The following is a 23,114-nucleotide window of genomic DNA, read 5'->3' on the forward strand; positions in this document are numbered from 1 at the left end:
AATAAACATTTTAATGAATATGAACTAAATGAATAAAATAAATTTTAATGAATATGAACTAAATAAATACATTAACAATATAGGCTAGAATATCAAATTCCCAATATTCAACATTATCTGTAGTGTTTGAAATGTTGTTAATATGTCCTTACCTTAGCTATTGTGTAGACATAGTTACTATGGATATTGTTACTGGGTAAATATGTAACATTGTTTTTATTCTCCCTCCCGTACCAGAACTTTTAGTGGAGTTGGCTGGAAAGTATTATTTTCTATCTTAAAAAGAAGCTTTAATACAAGAAATAAGTGTACTTTATGAGCCCAGCACACTTCCACTGTACCTCTGTACTACCTAAAATTATGAGCATTTTAAAATGTTATATAAACTATATATGAGTTTATATTAATTAACAAAATGGAAAAATAACATTAAGAAAGCTGAGGTAGGGGCGCCTGGGTGGCTCAGTCAGTTGAGCATCCAACTTTGGCTCAGGTAATGATCTCATGGTTTGTGAGTTTGAGCCCAGCTTCAGGATCACTGCTGTCAGCCTGTCAGTGCAGAACCCACTTGGGATCCTCTGTCCGCCTCTCCCAGCCCCTCCCCTGCTCACATTTCTCCTCTCTCTCTCTCTCTCTCTCTCTCTCTCTCAAAAAATAAATTAAAAAAAAAACTTAAGGAAGAAAGTTAAAGCAGTGCTCACTTGGGCAGCACATATACTAAAATTAGAACAATACAGAGAAGATTAGCATAGACCTGCACAAGGATGGCACACTGATTTCTGAAGCAGTTCATGTTAGAGCTAAAGCAAGCTGCTCTCAGTTAATCCCAAGCTTTAGCATGCCATCGCTATTGTTTATTTGGTTGTTTTTACCCCATATTTTACAATTCTTTTGCATTCTTTTAGAGAGAAGGCAAAGTGGAAGCAGGGATCATGACAGCCACAACATGGTTGAAAGAGGAGCCTCCAGTACACAAACAAGAAGCGGTAAGCAATTTTTTAATCTGTAGCCTACAACTGCTATAAAACATGTACTGGGACAATTTTAAGCTATTTTTCCTTTTTCTTTATTTTTCAACGTGTAAAGAAAAAAGTCTTTGAAAAAAAGTCAAGGATACAAAGCAGACGATCAGTAAAATTAATAGTTTAGGTGAATTTGGGGCGTCTGGGTGGCTCGCTCAGTCAGTTAAGCATCTGACTTCAGCTAGGTTATGATCTCATGGTTTGTGAGTTTGAGCCCAGCCCATCGGGCTCTCTACTTTCAGTACGGAGCCCACTGCAGATCCTCTGTCCCCCCCATCTCTCTGCCCCTCCCCCGTGGGCTCACGTGCCCTCTCTCTCTCTGTTTTAAAAATAAACTTTTAAAAATTTTTAAAAAATAATTTAGGCTAATTTAACATTTCGTATCATAAGAACACATTCGGGAACAATCACCAGTCATTTGCATCCAAACTAGAATTTTAACTATACCAAACTGTAAATCCAAAATTAAATACGCCAATCAAACCTAACTAATTTTTAATTAAACAACAAATTAAATAGAAAAATAGTAATCATTGTGTGTTTAAGATTATTAAATCCAAACATCAGAATTACTCTCTGACAGATATTTTATTTTATTTGCATCCTTGATCTTGTGATCTTTCTGGTAGTTTGTCATCTCACATACTACAAAGTCTATATTATCATCATAAGCCCTCTTCAGAAGTAAAGAATGTACATGTAGAAGGTTTTTTCTTATTTTGTTTATGTTGTTGCTGGGTTTTTCTTGCATTTAGGAATTTAAGTGTAAATTTATACCAGCTTAGTGATTTGGAATATCGGTGAATGTTTTTCTAACTTTATAGAAATATACAAACATCAAATGTATTACTGGATTTCTAAAAAGGAGTAATTACTGGATAATAGTTTCCCCAAATTGTTTACTAATAAAGCCTCAGCTTTAAGAAACTGAAGGATGTATTTAGCTCCAATTGATGTAAAAATAATAAATACTGGATTTAAATTTGTAGCAAATTTCACTTCAAAATATCTAAAATATTTTCTTTATTTCTGATGGGCAGGATCCTATCAGATCTTATTTTTAATCTATTAGAACCATTTTCCAGTTGTGAATTCTTTACTTTGTTAATACCTGAAAATTTATGTTTTTCTTAAAACGTGGTTGGAAGTATGTGCTGGACCATGGAAAACAATGAGTTGTATACTTCTTACTTTTGAGACCAGAATCAGCCCCTGCATCTTAGAAGCTGACTGCTGTGTTCTGTTTTTTCCTTATAGATAACTTGATTATGTCATATTCTAAACTTTTATTTTGGAAAGTTATTCAACTTGAAAAAAGAGTGTACCCGACTGTAATATTAAATCCTTTACATTTGTTTATTAAATGTTGTACTTTTAAAAAATACCAAGTGGTATATTAGTACATAAGTTATCTTCCATCCAAATTTCATTCCCTTGCAGTATGATAGATTTGATATTATCTGGACATTTTCTAACGTTTCTGTGACTGCTTCTTTTATAGCCTAGAGACCCTGACTGTCAAGAACACAGAGGTCTGGAGCAGCCTGCAGAGTTGCCGACAGAAGAAGCATGTAATCTCTGCAGTGATTTTAGTGATGATGAATCAGTGGGAAGCTCAAGAATAAAGACTGCTAAAAAGAAAGCCTCTGACTCAAGCAAAACTTCAGGTCCTCCTGGACAGCTTACATTACTCCAGTGTGGTTTCTCTAAATTGTTTGAAACAAAATGTAATACAGTTGAGGAAAGTGATGGAAATATTGCCTCTGATGATGAAAGTCCTGATGAACAGCCCATATGTCTTTCAACAGAAGCCAAAGACGTTAGTTATCAGAAAAGTCGTGACTCTCTTGGTACTTCAAAACATCAGAGGTTAGCTAACGTCCTAAATCCAAATGAAAAATATATCTTTGATAAAAGTCAGAACATTTTAGAACAAAATATTTCTTCTGAGTCTGACGATGGCAACAATTTAAAAAATACAGCTGACCACCATCACATTTTACAGAACGTCACAGAATCAGAAGATAGTGATGTCATCTTTCCCACACAGTATACAACTCAGAGATGCCCCAAGAATGGTGTAAAGTTTAAGCCACTCGTGGATGGATCTGAAGGTTCTGAAAGAGAACATCCTGTTGAAATAAGAAATAATGGGGATGATAGAAAGACTGATGTCAAAGGAAATAGCCTAATTTCAAAACAATTAAACCCTGAGAATGTGACCCTGAAATCTATTATGAGAAGAAAAGGCAGTAGTGATATTAGTGACGAGTCTGATGACATTGAAATTTTCCCTGAGTCAAGAGCAAGAAAGCAAAGACCTACTAGTTCTTTGAGGTTTAAGAGAAAAAAGGAAGATAAAAAGGAACTTCACACTTGTCCTAAAACCATGAAGAAAACAAATCAACTGTATGCAGCAGATGGGGATTGTAGCTCTCAGGCTATCGATGATTTTTCATCCTCAGATGATGATTTAACTGTTCGCCACATCAGTTTCTCTAAACAGAGCCATACACGAAAAACTCTAAAAGATAGGGTCGGTTTCTCTTCAAAATTACCTACCCATAAGAAAAATAGCACTTTTATGCCAAAACAATCAATGCAATTTTCAAATGAGAGAGTTGTCAATCAAGAGCAAATGTATGAATCAATGGATAAATTTTTAGGTAACTATAGACATTTTGAAAACTTTGTTACATATTTGTTTTGTGCAATCAAATAGTTCTGGGAAAGTTTCTTAAATTAGCTTGTAAAACAGCTCTATAATCAAGATGCTACACTGAGGTGCAAATGAGGACATGGGGGGTGGCAGGATAAAGGGAAGACCACCTAGGTCAAGATGGAGAACTTTGTCATCCACCCCAGGGCTCCCTCCATGTGCCCCAACTGAATCACCGTCCCCATCCCCCCACCAGACTTCATTTACTTTTGACCTGTAGGTAACTATAAATTTAGTGCTCCTCTTCAGTCCTTCTGTCAGTGTCTCTCCTGTCAATTTCGTCAGAAGCTTATTTTCTAGTAGCTCCCTCAGGAAGTGCTCATGAGAATAATATTCCCTGAGATTCCTGTTGATAACTATTTATGCCCTTTTATACTTAAAAGTCATTTTTGCCAGATATGAAATCGTTGACTCACACTTTCTTTTTCTGAAGTATTTTAACATGAGGCTTCATTTTCTTTTGCCATGAAGTTTCCTATCACGTCATTTTTCTTCCCCCTTGATACCCAAAGAATTTTTTTCTTTTCATTCTTGCCTAGTAAATTTACCAGATTGTGTTTGAATGTTTATCTTTGTTCAAGTTGCTATAACAAACTACTACAGGCTGGGGGGCTTAAGCATTTATTTCTCATAGTTCTGGAGGCTGGAAGCCCAAGATCTGGATGCCAGCATGGTCAGGTTCTTGGTGAGGGCCCTCATCCTGGTCTAAAGAAGGCTGCTGTGTCCTCACCTAGTGGAGACAGAACTCACCTCTCTTATGTCTCTATTTGCAAGGGCACTGGTCCCATTCATCAGGGCTCCACCTTCATGACCTAATTATCTCCTAAAGACATTCAGACCCTGGCACTGTTGGTTATTCTTGGGTCAAGATTGTCATAATGTAGTTTCAACTCGGGTTTTATATCAGGAAAGCTTTCTTGTACTAGTATTTTTACTTACTTTTTCTATTCCTGTACTAGTATTTTTACTTACTTTTTCTATTCCTTTGCTTTGGCCTTTTGCTTCAGAGATGCCTGGTATTCAAATATTCAACTTTCTTTACCTGTTTTCAGTATTTGTCACATTATCTCAAGCCCTTTTTCTTTTCTTTTTTTTGTTTCTTTCTGCTTTTTAAAAATACCCTTCCATTCTCTGAAAGCAGTAGTTGTGTTAATTCCCTCTGTGTTCCTTCTAGTTGTCTTCATTTCTGAATTTTTTTTAACTTCTAAATTTTTCCTGAGTCCTGTCACCCATTTCTGAGTTATTCTAATTATGACTTAATGTTGTTGGTTCCTGTGTCTTACCATTTTCTTAATGTCTATTACCTGTTTTGAAATTACAATTTTAATCTGCTTTGTGAGCACATGTTTCTGGCATGTTTTCATTCTGCTGCTTATTCTTTTTTCTCTTGTAATAATTTTTATGATATTTGACCCTCTTGCTCATTTTCATAGACATTATTTTCCCTGAGTTTTTTAAGTGAGGCAGAATTTAGGAAATCTTTTCCAATTTCACAAAGATCCATAACTGGTTTTTTGTGCAGTGCTCAAAACCGTGGTGGGATTTCCTGCCTCTATGCCTGCCCACTGCTCCGCTCTAGGCCTTCTCTTTCCCCCCTTCCTGATCTTCCTACCCTGCACATTTTGACTCCCTCCCAGCAGTTTTCTTCATTGTGTGGGCTTGACCTGGGAGCCCTGGTGGGTCAGTTTGGGGGTTCCTCAGAGCAAGTTTGCTTCATTCTCTCAGGCCTTCTTTTCATAAGCCCCCTGTACCCACTCAGCTTTAAAGAATGGAAAACCCAGATTCAGCTACTCACAGTAAGTGGCTCACTGTGCTTTCCAGGGAACACCTGCTGGGTGTTCTAGGCTCTCCTATTTTCAAATTCATCACATGCCACCCTGTTGCTTCCTTCACACACACCCTGATGCTGTGCATGGTGTACTATTGGTGGATTGTCCCCATCTATTTGTATTTTAGGGCAAACTATGGGGGGTTATCTTGTCATCTTAGTTCATTGTATGTGTTGTGCATGGCCTTTTGTTTTGCTGACTCATTGCTGTCCATTCTATGTAGGGATTCGGGGAGATTGAAAAACTGTGTCCCCTGCCACCACCATCTGCTGAGAACCTGTTTAGTCATTTTAAGAGTTAACGCTGCTTTTAAAAGTATCTGACTCATTCCCAAAAACACTATGTGAAAGAAGCTGATATATAAGCAAGGATAGTTTGATGTAAAAACTTTAATCATAAGTATTTGACTTATTTACAAAGCAAGTTTTCTTTTGTGGTTATTCAAAAGTTCGATTTGATATATTTTTTGGTACCCTTGTAGCTAAGTACTGGACTGTCCTTTGGTGTGTGTGCTACAGTTAGATTTAGGTTTGAGGAATTATTGCAGAAACCGTTCTGTAAAAGATCAACTGAGTTTTGTTTTTGTTTTTTACTGTGTAAAAGATGTCAGTAGTGTGGAACTAATGCTATTTTGAATAATGCATAAAACATGTCATCAAAATTAAGAAATCGGAGTAAATGTTCTACCAGAAGAATCCTTGAATCCTTCTGGAGGTTTTAAATTGTTGCCATACACGCTACCTGATGTTTTGAAATTTAGGGAGAATTTTATCTTAGTTGCCCTTTTAGCTACCTTATTTAACAACATCTTGTTTTCTTGTGATTGCCAATTTGGGTTGAGAGAGGTTCAAGACTGAAACAGCACAAGTGTTGAAAGTCAAAACTGAGGTTCATTGCCAGGGATGTTTGTAGGAGCCTTTACAGACCTCAGTTCTAGCCTTCCTTTTTAGGACCACAATTTAAAAGTAAGTTATAGGTACCTAGAAGCAAAGCAATAAAAACTGTAGCCATTTTTTAAACTTCTTTCAGATAAAAGCTGTCAGTTAATTTTTTTCATTCCCTAAAAAGCTCCCAATCTTGACATTCTCTGGGCATATGTACAAAAAAGACAGAATACAAAGAGTAAAACTGAACAAAGCCAACCAAATGAAACTCCCTGGTCACAAACCTCACTCTTCCACTCCATTGCTAGATAGATGAGGCTAGACTGCTGTTTAAATTAGTAAAAGAATTTTTTAATCAACAGAAACAACAAATCCATAGAGATGACCCTTCACCATGACTTTTCTCTTCACCAAAACCCCTTATTTCAGCTTTAAATCAAAAGATTTTTACCTAATCTCAGAAGTTCTCATATAGATGAGAATGAAAAGTCATTTCTAAGATAACCTAGACCAATATATTAGGACTCTTTCTCTTTTCAATTTTTTTTTTAAAGAATATTGTGATGTTAACATACTGATTCAGCGTTTTTCTTGAGGATAAAAAATAAAGCATAACCTCTTTTTAGTGGTATTGCTGATAATTTTTAAAATATATGCGCAACCATATTGCTTCACAACGAGACATCACTTAATAAACATCAATTACCTCCTAGATGGCGTTCGGGAAGTGGCTTATATTCACTCAAACCAGAATGTGATTGGATCAAGCAAAGCTGAAAATCACATGAGCCGATGGGCAGCACGTGATGTCTTTGAATTGAAGCAGTTTTCCCAGCTTCCTGCTAACATAGCCGTTTGCACTTCTAAGGTAAGAGAACATAGGGTACAGACATGTTTAGTATTTAATCTCATCTTCATAGAAGTTACTTCATAGGATCTTCTCTAAATACTCCCTCGAAAGTAGCTACTTAGACTATAAGTGACATACCAATAAGTATGAAAAACAGAACACCATTTGGAGCACTGTAGTCACTAAATTATGTTTTATATTAAAAGGCAAATCTAGGGGTGCCTGGATGGCTCAGTTGGTCAAACATCCAACTTTGGCTCAGGTCATGATCTTGCAGTTCGTGGGTTCAAGTCCCATGTTGAGTGCTGTGCTGACAGCTCAGAGCGTGGAGACTCCGTTGGATTCTGTGTCTTCCTCTCTCTCTGCCCCTCCCCTGCTTGCACTCTGTCTCAAAATAAATAAACATTTAAAAAAGTGTTTTTAAATAAATAATAAAAGGCAAATATATATCTAAATGCCTAATAATGTTGAATTATCCCCCCAATAAAAGATTGCTAAAAACAGAAATCTGAGGGGATCGTGCAGTTAAATCAGAACCAAAACCACTTCTGCTCATACAGAAAAGGAGAAGTGTATAATTAGATGCCCTTCAAAGTGTTTCACCCTACATAAAGACACACATGGAAGAACTAGCTGCATACAGAATTTATATTTTTAGCAAAAGGATTCATATAATGTTAAAAGTAATAAATTCTTTCTATATGATTTTCTCATTTAAAATTGCTGTTATATAAAAATAAGTCTTTACATAAATGTATTTCATTTACACATAGTCACTTTCATCAAATGTCTGAAAAATATTTTTTTCTCTTTGGCTTGCTGTTCTTTATTTCTAAGCTGAGTATCTGAGGATTAGTTTTTCTACCACTTTACCTGTAGGAGTTAAAAGTGGGTACTGTATGTAACAAGGATACATACTTTGTTTCTAGTTAGTTCTACTTTGAAGAATGAAGGGGTAAGGGGGAATGCCTCTGAACTGTCAAGCTGTCTTTATTTATTTGTTCCTCCTCTGGTTCCACAAAGAATTTGGATTGTCTTAACAATAAAATCAGAATACAAAATGAAATTCAGAACCAAGGAAAATACAAATTAAACTGGAAGTTCAGGACTAAAAGAAAGTTAGAATGCAGATATATAAGACATAGTGTTCTTACCTAGATATATTTTTTTTTTTAATGACAAATTTGATTGAGTTTCTTGGCAGACAAAACAAAGGAAGTAAACCATTTAGTGTTTTCTCAACTACTGCATTTGGAAATGTGTGTGGGCACTTTGGGTGGTCACAGTGACTGAGTGCCCGACTGGCATTAATATCTGAAGGCCAGGGATACTAAATGGCTGTTGTGGGTGGGGGAGTGGGAAGGGCCATCCCACATGCCAAGAATTGTTCTGCTCAAAATGCCATAACACCCTGCTGAGAAACACTGAGCTAAATGGTTGTCCTTAAGAAAAAGGGGGAAAAAAAAAAAAAAAAAAAGCTAGCTCTTCTAGGGAGGAGGAAAACTCTCTTCCAAGCACTTAATTTGAGGAAATTTGTCACCTGGAATTTTAAATGAGGACATTGAATGATCTAGTGAACAGCCAGTTGTCTTATAATATGCTTGGAGTAAATGTAAATAACAGATTTTGGAAGACCGTGCTTTTAGCATTTTTTATTGTAATCCAAAGGGACAATGCAATGCATGAAGGTATAGTTTCATGACCCAAGTATGCTGCTTTTTTATATTCTCATTTCATCTAGATACCATTTCTCAACCAACACTGTAGAGAACATTTCTCTACTTTGCCTATCTTGTAGGAACTATCTGAAAAAACTAATCAGCAATATGCTGTGTCTGCCAGAAATTGGCTGTATTAGAGCCAGCAGAATTTCTTAAATAGACAACTGATTTTTTATTAGGGCTTTTTTTTTTTTTTTCAACCATACCTTTTTTTTTTTTAAATCATGCCCTTATCCAAACAAATTTTAATGTGAAAATGTCACATAATTTGGCAAACCCCTATAGTAGATGTCAATGAAATAATTTAATTGGCTATTGGTTGTTAGTTTATTTACATATTTCTCAGAGAAGAAATTTGCAGCCTCATATGATTCTTCCCACAATGGACCTGAGAAGCAACCCCCTACATATAAAAGCAATAAAATATCCCTTTGGAAACTTCTTCAGGAAAGTTATAAAAATGAAAATGCTAGAAATATGCTTTGCCCTTAATACCAGTAGTTCTGAATCTTTTTTAGCCCCCAAATTCTTGAGGGCGACAGCACAATCTCATCAGGAACTTTGTCTCTTCACAGTGATTTTCAGAGTGAGGCACATTTCTTACTGAGAAACAAGTTGTAATATTCATCCTCTAGGATTTCTAATATGCCCCTTGAGGCTGTATGTCTCCCCATCACACACAGACCAACTTAGTAAACCTGAAGAAGGGAGTATGAAGAAATGTGTTGTTTAGTGACTAAATCATAGTGGGTGTAAAATATTCAGGGAAGTTTTAAAGCCACTAAGCAGGATGTCCAATCCCATGCCACCAATGCTAGCAGGCCAAGAACAGTCTGTACAAACACACTGATTACAGTGGCCAACTTCTTTAAATCAATACTTGATACAGCAAAATTCCAACAGAATAAGATTGAGTCCCTCAGATTTTACCTCTACTGTTTAATACATCAGGTTAATAATATGGCTGTACTTTCTTGAAAGTTGTAATGTATTACCTATATGCAAAAATCACCTGGGGACAGTATATAAACTTAGCATTCAAAAAGAAAAATCTTACTTATTATAAGAAAATCAGAGTTTTCAAAATAGATAGTGCTCATACATATTTATGATGTTCTTAGTTTTTCACCAACCTCAAAAACTAAACCTACTGTATTTTTTACATAAAACTACAACCCCTGAGATATATCTCATACTTTCCTCATTTCGTTTAATTTGTAATAAAGATCTCACATAATGAGTTTCCTTTTCAGTTTGTTGAACTCTGTACTCTTCTGGGGGCAGGAGGAATTTTGATAGCTACAATTAGCCTATGGCATACACTCTACTCAGAATGTCAGAGTTTAAATTCTAGCTCTCTTGCATACTTCCTGTGTGACCATGAGAAAGGGACTTACTTTCTCTGTGCTTCACTTTCTTTGTGTTTAAAATACAAATAATTATACTTATTACCTCAAAAAGTTGCAAAGACTGAGGTAAAAATGCTCTGAACAGTACCTGACACAAAGTAAGCACTCAGTGAATAATAAGTATTGTTATTATTACCACTGGATAAGACTAATGTCAGGTCTCTAATTCTCCTGGAAGGTGGGGCTTAATGAGGAAAAATAATCCATAAATAGTTGTATGCAGCCATATTTAATTATAAATTTTAAAAATGGGTGATATTAGCAGATCTGGGGCTTTGGACTCCCTTTAAAAGGAAAACAAGAAGGGCACCTGGGTGGCTCAGTTGGGTAAGCATCTGACTTTGATTCAGGTCATGATCTCACAGCTCATGAGTTTGAGCCCTGCATTGGGCTCTGTGCTGACAGCTCAGAGCCTGAGCCTGCTTTGGACTCTGTGTCTCCTTCTCTCTCTGCCCTTCTCCCTCCCTCCCTCCCCGCCTTCTCTCTCTCTCTCTCTCTCTCTCTCTCTCTGTCTCAAAAATAAATAAGCATTAAAAAAGTTTTTTAAATAAAAAAAAGAAAAACAAGAATATTCCTGGTAGAATATCTTTCATAATTTTGTATGTGACTACTGAGTTTTTGCTTATGAAAATAGAAAGCCACTCATTACTTTGTATTAGTTTATTTTAGATATTCTGTGTTAGAATTGAAGATAATAGTAACTTTTCTATTTAAAGCTGATAGATTATTTTCTGTTTTGATTCTTCAATTGAAGTGACTGCTTTTAATTCAAGATATTGCCATAGCTGCTGACAGACATTCAAATGAGTGAGACATCACTCTGCCATCAGACTAATCCTTTTGCATTAATCTCTGTACATAATATTCTTGGTTCTCCTCATTATAAGTCTTCTGGAAGCCAAAGACTACCTCAGTAATGTCAGGGAAATGGAACAATGATAGTATCATTTTTCTCTTTACTAAAACTACTTATAAAGATGGTTAAATTAAGGATTTCTGAAGATACTTTAAAAAAAATACATTATTTTACATATATGAGATATTGACAACATTTCAAAGCCATCTCAGAATTTTTACAAAAAAAAAATGTTCACATTCACTGATTTCATCGTATCTGGTCAAAATTACTTCGGCGCCTTTAATGAGTAAGTCAGTGAAACATACCATCATCTTCGATTAGAGATTTGGGTGTCACTCCCTGAGAGGTTTTGCAGCTTGTAGTGTGTGGTGGGTGGCAACAGTGAATTTGCAGTTTTGAAAAAAAATTAAAAATGGTTAAGGAAGGAAAAGAGAATAAGGTAAAGGGAAACAAAGCAAGGTAAAAGCAATAGTGTCAGAAATTATCTGCAAACCTCTTGCTTCTAAAGTCTCCAGAAATCCCCAGACCTCCCACCTACAGTACAGTATCTTTCATCTTAGAGCTCACATCCAGAACCTTTATTACTGAGAATTCTTCTGAGTGCTTCTTGTCTGTCACCAAAGTTTTATTAGAGACCTTTGTTTGTGTTTGAAAAGACTGTGTGTGTGTGTGTGTGTGTGTGTGTGTGTGTGTGTGTGTGCGCGCGCGCGCGCGTGTGTGGTCTGTGTGTGTCTGTGTGTGTGTCTGCAGCCAGAGGCAGATATGTTGTCTTGTTTCCTAAGAAAAAGAAAACAAATCCTATTTCTTTGTATGAAGGTAATACGTGATTAGCAAGTGGTCACAATATGCAGATGTTTCACTTTCCAAGGAATACTGTAGTTGAATCCAAGTAAGGGCTTTTAACTAAATTGCAAAGAAATACACTAAATGGAAAAGTTACAAAAGAGAAGTAGTGTATACCACAATCCTTGATAAACTCCTGTGGTCTTCAGAGTTTCTCAGTCCTTTTGATATAATTATTGATAGCCAAAATGACAAGAGCTCTGAACCTGCTTTTCAAATTCAACCATATATTAAGAAGAGGCCTAAAATACACAGCCTTTTCCATGTTGCCTTCACTTTCTTATAGTTTATACTTTTATAAATTAATTTCTATTTATGTAACATATTTTATAGATGTCTTGAATGAAAACCTGTCTCTCCTATAATAAATTTCTGATCATACCTTTGTTATTGAGTAATGCAAACTATGTAAGATAAGAACTCGTTTTGCCTTAAATGGTACTTAGATATTTTAGAACCATGTCTGAAGACAGCTTATTTTAAAAGATGAGATGTCTGGTAACAAGAGGGAAAACCTGTATGATTTAGGTCTAACCTCAGACCAGAAAGAAACGCTTTAAGCATTTGAAAGAACTGATAATACCTTTATTAGAGCTAATTTGTTCCTTTAATATATGGAAGTATGTCACAGAATTTAGCTATACCTGTTTGTGATGTGCTGCCTCATTTTTTCAGTCAACTGCATGTTTTCAACTTAAGTATACTTAAAGTTTTCTGAAAAGAAATGTACAAAGACAGCATTCAATTAAGGATTAATCACTATGGCAACTGAGACCTGGTGACTGAGAGGGGGAGGATGTATTCTCACTCAGTTTCCTGCCAGCTGTCATGGTCAACCTCTGCTGCCTGAATCCAAGCCAAAATATAGACTGTGACCAACTCTAAGAAACTATATCTGTATTTTTATAAATTGGTACAAGTATCACACTATAAAAGAAGACTTAATCCCCTGAATTGGATGACAGACACTTGGCACTCTTGCCAGTGTTTGACAGAGAAATAACGGGTCGCTTTGTAGTAAAACCTGGATTAATAGTAAACCCTTCTTTATGTTATTGCAGTGTGGTGTAAACGAGAGGCCTGCGCATGCTGTCGGCCCAGGCCGGAGGGGGGGAGCGTGGGGAAGGGTGCCTTTTATAACCCGTGCAGGTTTAAGCACTGTTCAGAATACTGTAAATACAAAATGTCGTGTTAGTAAGAACTCCTCTTTCTTGTATTTGTATTAGGTTGGCATTTTGTAGATTACTTAAAGAAAGGCTCTCTATGAGCTATGGTGGATTTGATTGCAGTATGTTTATACAGCTTTTGGAGTCAGCAAGGAGGGATGGACTGTTTACAATGAAGCAGACTTTAGGGAGATATAGCATTCCATTATCCTATTTTTCAGGATACTGAATGGCATGATGGTTTAAAGTAATCGTTCACAAATGACTGGTTTATGAAGTAGTTGAGTAAGGAAGGTTTATGGTTTCAGCATGTAACGGAATTAACTCTTACTGGGTGGGATTTTTCATGGTTTGATCATTTTTCTTTCTGTAGCTAGATGTTAATTTTATGGTATTTATATTAGAAAGTTATTCCTTCACGTAATCTTAGGAGAGATCAAGAGTGTTTAAATTTTGTGTGTATATGTATGAAATTATGTAACTAGTGTTGGCATGACAAGTTTGATTCTTTGGAACTAGGATTGATTCAGAAAGATAGTGTATCATTTGTGAAGAACACCTGTTACCTAGTCAGAGCAAGGAGAATCTGCTGTTACCTTTAAACATGCACACCTACTTCCCTCCTAGCTGATGGCTACAAGTAGATGTGGTGTTCTTCCTCACAGTGGTATTACCAGGATTAACAGAGAAACGGGACTACTGACCTGATGTGTACAAAACACATTCAGCTCCTTGTGATAAAGGCATTAAAACTACTCAAAATATAAATTTTTATTTTTTGTAATTATTATTATTGCTGATCAGTAAGGGTGATGAGTGAAACTCCCTCTCTTATTCTCTACAATGACCCAATACAATTTCTGTTGCTGATAGTACCAATAATAGCATATGTTAGAATACCATAAAAGATATCTAGCATTCTCTAATTGTATAGACAAAGGACCTACCTTGAGCTAGGACTCATTTTTCATGAAGAATTCTACAGAAAAAAAAATATATTTGAAAAGAATTATTAACTAATTTCACAATGAACTGAACTGAGAAAAAATAATCTTTGCCTATCAGGAAATAGTTGTATTCTAACTCTCCCAGCTGGCCATTGTTCCAATTGCACAGTAGATAGATGTCGCTTCTTGGAACAATTTCTCTGTTTAAATAGCTGGAAGATTAATTCTAAATAGTTAAAAAATACTATTTCTTCAAATAATGTCTTCTCATTAACAATATAAAAGCTTAGAGATATAAGACCTCATTGAACTCTGATTGACTTTACCTCATGACTTAAAGAAATTTAAGCACTTAATAGCCCTTTTCAACGTATATTTTATCCTTCTATGAAAACCAGTTAGCAATTGGAATGGCCACTTAATGGAAATACCTATTGCCTTTTCATCTGAGAATCTTGTTCCTAAACATATGAATTCTGAATTTTTATAGGATGAATGAGGCAAAATTATAAGACTAGCAAAACATAGTATTTCAGAATTTGGAGGATTCTTGGAGACTATTTAATGCAAAAGTATCATTTTACTGATTTTTAAAAATGAGAGGGTAAGTGACTTCCCTCAGGCTCAATAGTGTCAGTCAATTTAAATCCCTAGTCTTTCAATCCATCTATCTTCTCTTGTGCCTTTTCCTCAGTTTCTTTGGCTTCTATTTTGTTCTGGTGGTTTTACTTTTTTTTTTTTTCCTCCATTTTACTTTTCAAATATGACAAATCAGTCTGATTTTTCAAAATAACTTGCTTGTGAAGAATCACCCTCACTTTAGCAGTTAAACAAAAAAATTTAAGTGGACTGAATGTATCCTTCACTTTAAAAAATATTTTGTTAGATAGTTAAAGCTCTGTCTGGACTCAAGAAATAACAGTCACACTGTTGGCACTATCTACTGTGCCAAAGATGTTTTGGCAAAGACATGATTTTTTTGCTTTTTTCTCTTATGCTTTTTCTCCACCAGGAATAACCTTGAGCCTTAATTTTTTCATCCCCCCAAATCTCCATATCTCTTTACCTTTCAGAACCTACCTCAGATCCTGTTGTCTCTTCCACAAAGCCTGACCCAGCTCCTCCCTAAGTTGGAACTAAGATGTCCTTCTTACACTCTTTCTGCTTCACCCAATAGTACTTTCTATGGCCTGTTATTCTAAAATATGACTTCCAAATTTGTTTTATAAGTACACATCTTCTTCTTCTTTTCTAATGAAACTCTAGACTTCTAAATAGCAGGATATATCCCTGACTCATTTTTGATAACCACAGAGATTTAAAATAGTGTCTTATGTATATATATATATATATATATATATATATATATATATATATATAATTATATATTGTATTGTATATATATATATATATATATATATATATATATATATATATAATTGATACCTTATGAATAAATTTATGTTTTCAGTTGCAGTAAGTTTACAGTGAACCCATCACTATGTTTTGAGAATTTTAAGTGGTTTACACTATTCCATGAACAACTTTCCTGGTTTTCCTGGAAATCCTCTGCAGATGACTTAAACGTTGTCAGAGCTACCACTGGACATATTAATTGAGCCAGGGAAAATAGTCCCTCCTTATTGAATGAGAAGTATTCTCAGGTTGCCTGGCACCCATGCTTTTCAATAAATTTACTCGGTCTACACCTCTATATCCATATCATCTACTGTCTGATCCTCCACTCCAGGTGGACCCATTCAAGTTCCACTTCCCTCAGTCTTCAGAGATCACTCTGTTCCAAGTTCCCTTCACACCCATACTCTGCACCAGTCATCATTGTAGACACGGTGGACACCATATTAGTGTTGCTTACCTCAAATGTGTTTGTTCTCTCCTTGGGTAGGTTACAGGCTGCTTAAGGATTAGGACCATTGTGTACACTTTCATAAACACCACAGCCTAGCAACAGGCAGCACAGAGTGGGAGTGCAGAAAATGATGGTCACTTGAATTCCTGTGTGAAAGTATTACATAAGGCACAACCATCTTCACCATGAAGTCAAGGCTTCTCAAGTCTTAGCTCCACAAGTTAACGTTAAATAGAGTACACTGGCAGATCATGTAAAGATCTTAGTCATTTTAGAGCAGCATAAATGCTGGTATTCTTCATTTGCACTCCATACGTGCCATTTGTTGGCTGCAGTGCTGGTATAGGAAACCCACTCAAGAAGGGAGAACATGGGTAACAGTGCCAGAAAAGATATCCCTACCCATTTATGACTTTGTGAGCTTTCCTCATCTAGCAGTAATACATCTAAACAATCACTTAGGACCTCAAGTTTCTGCCTTCCAAAGTTATGTGAAATGTCTTATCATGCTTCTTTTCTATGGCACATAAGGCCGATCTCAATTTGGCCCTAGCCTGCTTTTTCATTTTCATTCTGAGACACTCATTCAAAATTATTGATACTCTGTACCAGGCACTGTGCTAGACACTGGGGATGTAAAGATGAACAGACTCTTCTGGTCAGCTTTCAGACTGTGAACCAGTCTATGGGCACACAGTGGACTTTTACCCTGCCATGCCTTTGCTCCTGTGCTGCTTTTGCTTAAAATTCCATTTCACCTGTGTCTGCTTATTGAACTCCTCCCCCTTGTATCATCAAAGACAGCTGTCCCCTAAGGCCTCTCCAAAGCAGTGTAAATGTCTTCCTCATCTTCATTTTTACGTGTGTGTATCTGCTATAGTACTTACCATTGTATTGTGATACTGTATATATGTCTACAGGATACTTTCAGCTGCAAGGAATAGGATAACCATCTACAATTAGCCTATACAAACAGGCACGTGAAAAGATGCTCAACATCACTAATCATCAGGGAAATGCAAATAAAAAATACAATGAGATATCACCTCACACCTGTCAGAATGGCTAAAATCAGAAACACAAGAAACAACAAGTGTTGGTGAGGACATGGAGAAAAAGGAACCCTCGTGCACTGTTGATGGGAATGCAAACTGGTACAGTCACTACAGAAAACAGTAGGGAGGTTCCTCAAAAAATTTGAAAAAATAGATCCAGTAATTCCACTACTGGGTATTTGTCCCCCCCCAAAAATGAAAACACTAGTTCAAAAAGATAGATGCACCCTTATGTTTATTGTAGCATTATTTACAGTGGCAGAGATAGGGAAGCAACACAAGTGTCTATCAATAGATGAATGGATAAAGAAGATGTGGTGTATGCACACAATGGAATTTTACTCAGCCACAAAAAAGAATGAGATCTTGCCATTTGCAACAACATGAATGGACCTAGAGGACACTATGCCAAGTAAAATAAGTCAGAGAAAGACAAACACCATATGACTTCACTTACATGTGGAATCTAAAAAACAAAACAAACGAATAAATAAACAAAAAGCAGAAACAGACCCATAAATACAGAGAACAAACTGATAGTTGCCAGAGGAGAGAGGGTGGGGGGATGGGCAAAATGGGTGAAGGGAAGTGGGAGATACAGGCTTCCAGTTCTGGAATGAATAGTCCCAGGGCTGAAAGGTACAGCATAGGGAATACAGTCAATGGTATTATAATAGTGGTGACAGATGGTAGCTACACTTGTGGTGAGCCTATAGATGTATAGACATCTATATGTATAGACATATCAAATCACTATGAAACTAATGTAACATTGTATGTCAGTTATATTTCAATAAAGATAATTGATTAATTAATAAAAGTGACCTATACAGTGGGCCATTAACTAGTTCACATAATGGCAAGCCTGTTGAGGGGTATTTCTAGGTTTAGTGCTATAGCCCAATGACATCATAAGGATTCAGGCTTTCTCATTTTCTGCGTCATTGGCCTTGGTAAGTAAACATTTAGTGCCTGGGCCTTTTGACTCATGTTGCAGGATGACCACTGCATCTCAAGAACTCATTCTCTTATACAAATGCATCATCCAAAGACAGAAAGGTATGGTTCTCTCATACATGTCTCCTTTTGTTGAGGAGAACAATCTTTGTTGCAAAACATGACTAGCTTGCCTAATCTCCATTTATTCCCCAACCCCCAGCCCCCCCACCCCGAGAACTGAGAGAGCAATCCACCATCCCGGAGCACATCTCTAAGAGAACTCCAATTTTGTTCAGACAACAAAGAAAGTAACAGTGGCTGTTGATAGGCCATCAACAATGTCTGCCATTATATTCCTGGTTAGACTGTGAAACTCATTTGTGTTAGGAATGGAAGCTTATTCTTTTATTCCCTGGAGCTAGAATAGTACCTGGTACATAGATATTCAATCAGAGCTTACTGATTTTAATTGAATTTCTAGTAGCTATTAACTACAGCCTTTTCAAAGAGAGTCTACAAATAAAAAATGTGAGGAATTACTCTAATTTTTAATATGAACATGAATTCTTGTGCAGTGCAGTGGCTTTAGGCAGGATAAATATGTTTGAACTGTGGTCCCTAATCTAACATTGGAATTTGTGATATTTTTGCAATTTTCCTGATGAGGATAATATCCCCTTTAACATGACCAGAGTCAGCTCTCACCGCTTTTATGTTAAGATTGTTGGTAAGCTGATGTTTTATTTTAAAGGTACTCTTGAGGTGCCTGGGTGGCTCAGTCGGTTGAGCGTCCAACTTCGGCCCAGGTCATGATCTCATGGTCTGTGAGTTCGAGCCCCGCGTCGGACTGTGTGCTGACAGCTCAGAGCCTGGAGCCTGCTTTGGATTCTGTGTCTCCCTCTCTCTCTGCCCCTCCCCTGCTCATGCTCTGCCTCTCTCTCTCTGTGTCAAAAACAAATAAAACATTAAAAAATTTAAAAAAAATTTTTTTAAATAAAAAAAAGGGACTCTCATCTCGTAGCCAAGTTACTATCAGAATCAACTTTCAATTAATCTGTAAACAATTTTCATGACTGTAGCAGCAACTGCTTAAAAAATGGAATTGGAAAGCCATAACCTGCTTTTTATTCAGCATATAAGGCTATCCTCTTACTGTTGCCAGGTGAAGTAATGAATACCTTAAGAGGAAGAACTTTTTGCTTTTGGTAAATTGTCTTCCAAAAATTTTTCTTACTTGCGTTATGTTTTTTCATCCAACATTCATTTATTGAAAGGCTGTCGGCTAAATGACTCAGGACTCAATATGAAAAAATATATATATGGTTGCTCTCTGTGTTAGAGGCATGTATAGCTCCAGTTACATAGGTAAGGTCTAAGCAATCAAAATAGTTTCCAATAGAATAGGGGCCCTACCTATTCAAAGAGAGCCCCCTGGTCTTGTATTCCTTTGGCGGGTGAAATTAGGATTTTTGGCCTACATGCAGCATTGTTGCTGCTTGGCTTGGTATGTTGTATGTGATTATATAACATTTTAAATAAAGGTAGATTCCATTTATATAATAAAGCTATCAAATGAGAAATTGAAATAACAATGCAAGAAAAAAAAAGTACGCAAGGAAAATCTCATGAATCTGGACCTTCAAGCATGGTAGAACTATGTTGGGCAGAAGGCAAGGCTGAGGAAATTTGGCTCCAGAAATGGATATCCATGATGTGTTTGGCAGTAGTGAGAAGATTAGCCTAACCAAGCCAGCATCTATTGGACATCAGGAAGAGTAAGACTGCATTGAGGGAACACATCATGAAAGGCCTTGCATGTAGAGAAATAATCAAAAGATGTTAAACTGACCTGAACAGACTGAAATGTTAGAGTTTATACTCTGACAAGTAAATTTCAACATGTGCATAATATCTAACCATTCCCTAGTGAAGAAGGCTAAGAGCCAGGCCTGGAGCTGGTAATCATTATTCTAGACAGAAAGACCCTTCTGTTTTCACTCAAGAAGGGGGGAAGCCTTTTCCTGTGTGTAGGCATAAAGCTGGGTAAAACCAAAATCCACTCTCGATCATCCTGGTCAGAGTTTCCAGCATGGAGGTATCATGTATGTGCTGATTGAAGGCATGTCAGCTTATTGTAGATGAGCAGTTCCCAAAATGTGGTCCATGGACCCCTAAGATATCTGAGACTCCTTCAGGGGTCTGCAAGGTCCGAACTATTCTCAGAATAACTTGAAGTGCCTTTTTCACTTGTTGACACTGCACAAATGGTGTAAAAGTAATGGTGAGAAAACTGCTGGCAGCTTATCATGAATCATTCAGTGGCCCCAAATCATACCTAGTAGTCTCTGGATTCTGTACATACTTGCAGGACAAGGAAGCTAGTTTCTCTGATGAATATCTTTTTTTTTTTTTTAACATTTATTTATTTTTGAGACCGAGAGAGACAGAGCATGAACAGGGGAGGGTCAGAGAGAGGGAGACACAGAATCTGAAACAGGCTCCAGGCTCTGAGCTGTCAGCACAGAGCCCAACGCGGGGCTCGAACTCACGGACCGCGAGATCATGACCCGAGCTGAAGTTGGCCGCTTAAACCGACTGTCTGATGAATATCTTTGATTGATTTTTATCCTTGATAAAAATGGCTCGTTTTATCAAATCTCAACCTTTTATACTCATCTTTCATTCTATTCTGTTTGCTAAAATAGGGAGTGTACATAAGCACTTGTACACCTGAGCTGCAAAGTGAACTAGCCACCTTTTTTTTTAATAAAACATCATTTGTACTTGAAAGAATTGCTGACAGACAGACTGGTTATTTGGATTTGGTAGGTAATTTCTTAAAAATGAACCTAGTGAGTTTGGTACTTCAAGGAAACCAGTGGGCATGGACGTGTTGCCAGGGATAAATTCAAGCTTTCAATTAAAATGTTGAAAATTGGGGCGCCTGGGTGGCTTGGTCGGTTGAGTGTCCAACTTTGGCTCAGGTCATGATCTCACAGTCTGTGAGTTCGAGCCCCGCGTCGGGCTCTGTGCTGACAGCTCAGAGCCTGGAGCCTGTTTCAGATTCTGTGTCTCCCTCTCTCTGTGACCCTCCCCCGTTCATGCTCTGTCTCTCTCTGTCTCAAAAATAAATAAAAACGTTTAAAAAAATTTTTTTTTTAAAAATAAAATAAAATAAAATGTTGAAAATCTTGTATCTTCCACCATGACCATGACGCATTCCCCATACTTACATATTTTTTCCTGATGCAATAGGTGGTGATAACAACAAATATGACTTACCAATGCTGTGTAATTGAATGTGTCACATTTTAAAGATCTACATAACTCAGTTCATTGGTATTTCCAAATGACCAAGTGAATATCACTGTCATGCTTGGGGAAAAAAATCCGGCCAAAGTACAACATATGCCAATGAATTTTAATAATGTAAAAATTTACTGATATGGTTTCAGATTTTACATGAAACTAACCTTAACTGAGTTTTGATATAGCATCAAAAAATATTTACAATTATCTGAAAAGGCCATTAAAATATTCTTCCCTTTTCTAACGACATGTCTACATGATGCTGATTTTCTTCATATACTCCAACCAAAACAACCTTGTTGCAACAGATTGAATGCAGAAGCCAGATATGAGACTCTAGCTGTCTTTTATTAATCCAGATGTTAAAGATAGTTAAAAAATATAAAAACAATAGCCACTATTCATGTTAATTTTTTGTTTGCTTGGAAAATGTAAAATGTTTTGTTGTTATTGTTGTTAAAAAAGTTATTCAGGGGCAGCCTGGGTGGCTCAGTCAATTAAGCATCCAACTCTTGATTTTGGTTAAGGTCACAATCTCACAGTTCGTGATATCAAACCCTGATTCAGGCCCCACACTGATGGTGCAGATTCTCTCTCTCCCTCTCTCTCTGCCCCTCCCCTGCTTGTGTCATGCAAGTGCATGTGCACATGCTCACTCTTGCAAAATGAATAAACATTTAAAAATAAACAAAAATAAAAAGAGTTTTTCGGGTTAACATGTAATTGGCTTATTGTTATTTATTTTTTTAAATAATTTATTTTTGGGAGAGTACAAGTGGGGGAGGGGCAGAGAGAGGGGGACAGAGGATCCGAAGTCGGCTCTGCGCTGACAGTGCAGTGCCCAGTGTGGGGCTCGAACTCACAAACTGCGAAATCATGACCTAAGCTGAAGTCAGACGCTCAACTGAGCCACCCAGGTGCCCCAGCTTATTGTTATTTTTAATGGATTAACTAATATTTTTGAATGTTTAATAGGTAAAGCACACACAAACAAAAGCTCTTTGGGGTCCTTAATAATTTTTAAAGTGTAAAGAGGTTTTAAGACCCATAGTTTCAGAACTGCCATCTTGGACCATATGAAGAGAGGATCCTGATCATTAAATTCACTTCTAGTGGGATATACTTTTAATTGGCCTTTCTCTGTGTAAAAGCTTTACTTCCTTTTCTACAGGATTCAAGAAGGCACATCAGAATGATGTGGCCATACAGAATCCACTCTAATTTGCTAATTTCAGTACTTTATTATTAATAATAATCAAATTTCAGTACTTTATTATTAATAATAATCTGCATCAAACATCACAGCTAATTGCAATGTCTCTCATTTGGGACATGCTTGAAATGATCTTCCCAAGATGCTAGAGAACCATTGGTGGCTTTGTCAGCCTACATTTAGAAGCCTTAACTCCAGCCAGAGGCCTGAAGGAAGCAAGGGAGGAGCCTAAGCTCCCTGTGGGAAATGCCAGCTGCTGAAAAGGCAGGTAGGGACAGATGCCTGCCAAGGAAGGCTTTCTTTAAATATTTTTCCATCAGCACCACCTTCTGTGATCTTTTCACATACCAGGTATTATTAATATTAAGTACAGGACCTTCAAATGGTCTTTAGATAAAGTTTTACCATAATGCAAGTAATACATATAAAGATTTGAAACTGTGTCAGGGCTACAAGATGCTAAGGACCTACTGATTACT

General features: G+C 36.8%; 1 protein-coding gene and 1 non-coding gene across 2 annotated transcripts in view; both read left to right on the forward strand.

Moving 5' to 3' along the window:
- ERCC6L2 (ERCC excision repair 6 like 2) overlaps nt 1-23,114 on the forward strand; it is a 132,434-nt gene that overhangs the window by 92,749 nt on the left and 16,571 nt on the right. The window contains 3 exon segments of the mRNA XM_042912276.1: nt 906-986; nt 2,524-3,688; nt 7,168-7,322. Of these exon segments, the coding sequence (XP_042768210.1) occupies nt 906-986; nt 2,524-3,688; nt 7,168-7,322 (1,401 nt within the window).
- LOC122205694 lies at nt 694-799 on the forward strand. The gene has a single exon (XR_006196202.1). It is a non-coding gene; the product is annotated as a U6 spliceosomal RNA (small nuclear RNA).

The sequence above is a fragment of the Panthera leo genome, chromosome D4 (genome assembly GCF_018350215.1).
Source record: "Panthera leo isolate Ple1 chromosome D4, P.leo_Ple1_pat1.1, whole genome shotgun sequence".
Classification (NCBI taxonomy): Eukaryota; Metazoa; Chordata; class Mammalia; order Carnivora; family Felidae; genus Panthera; species Panthera leo.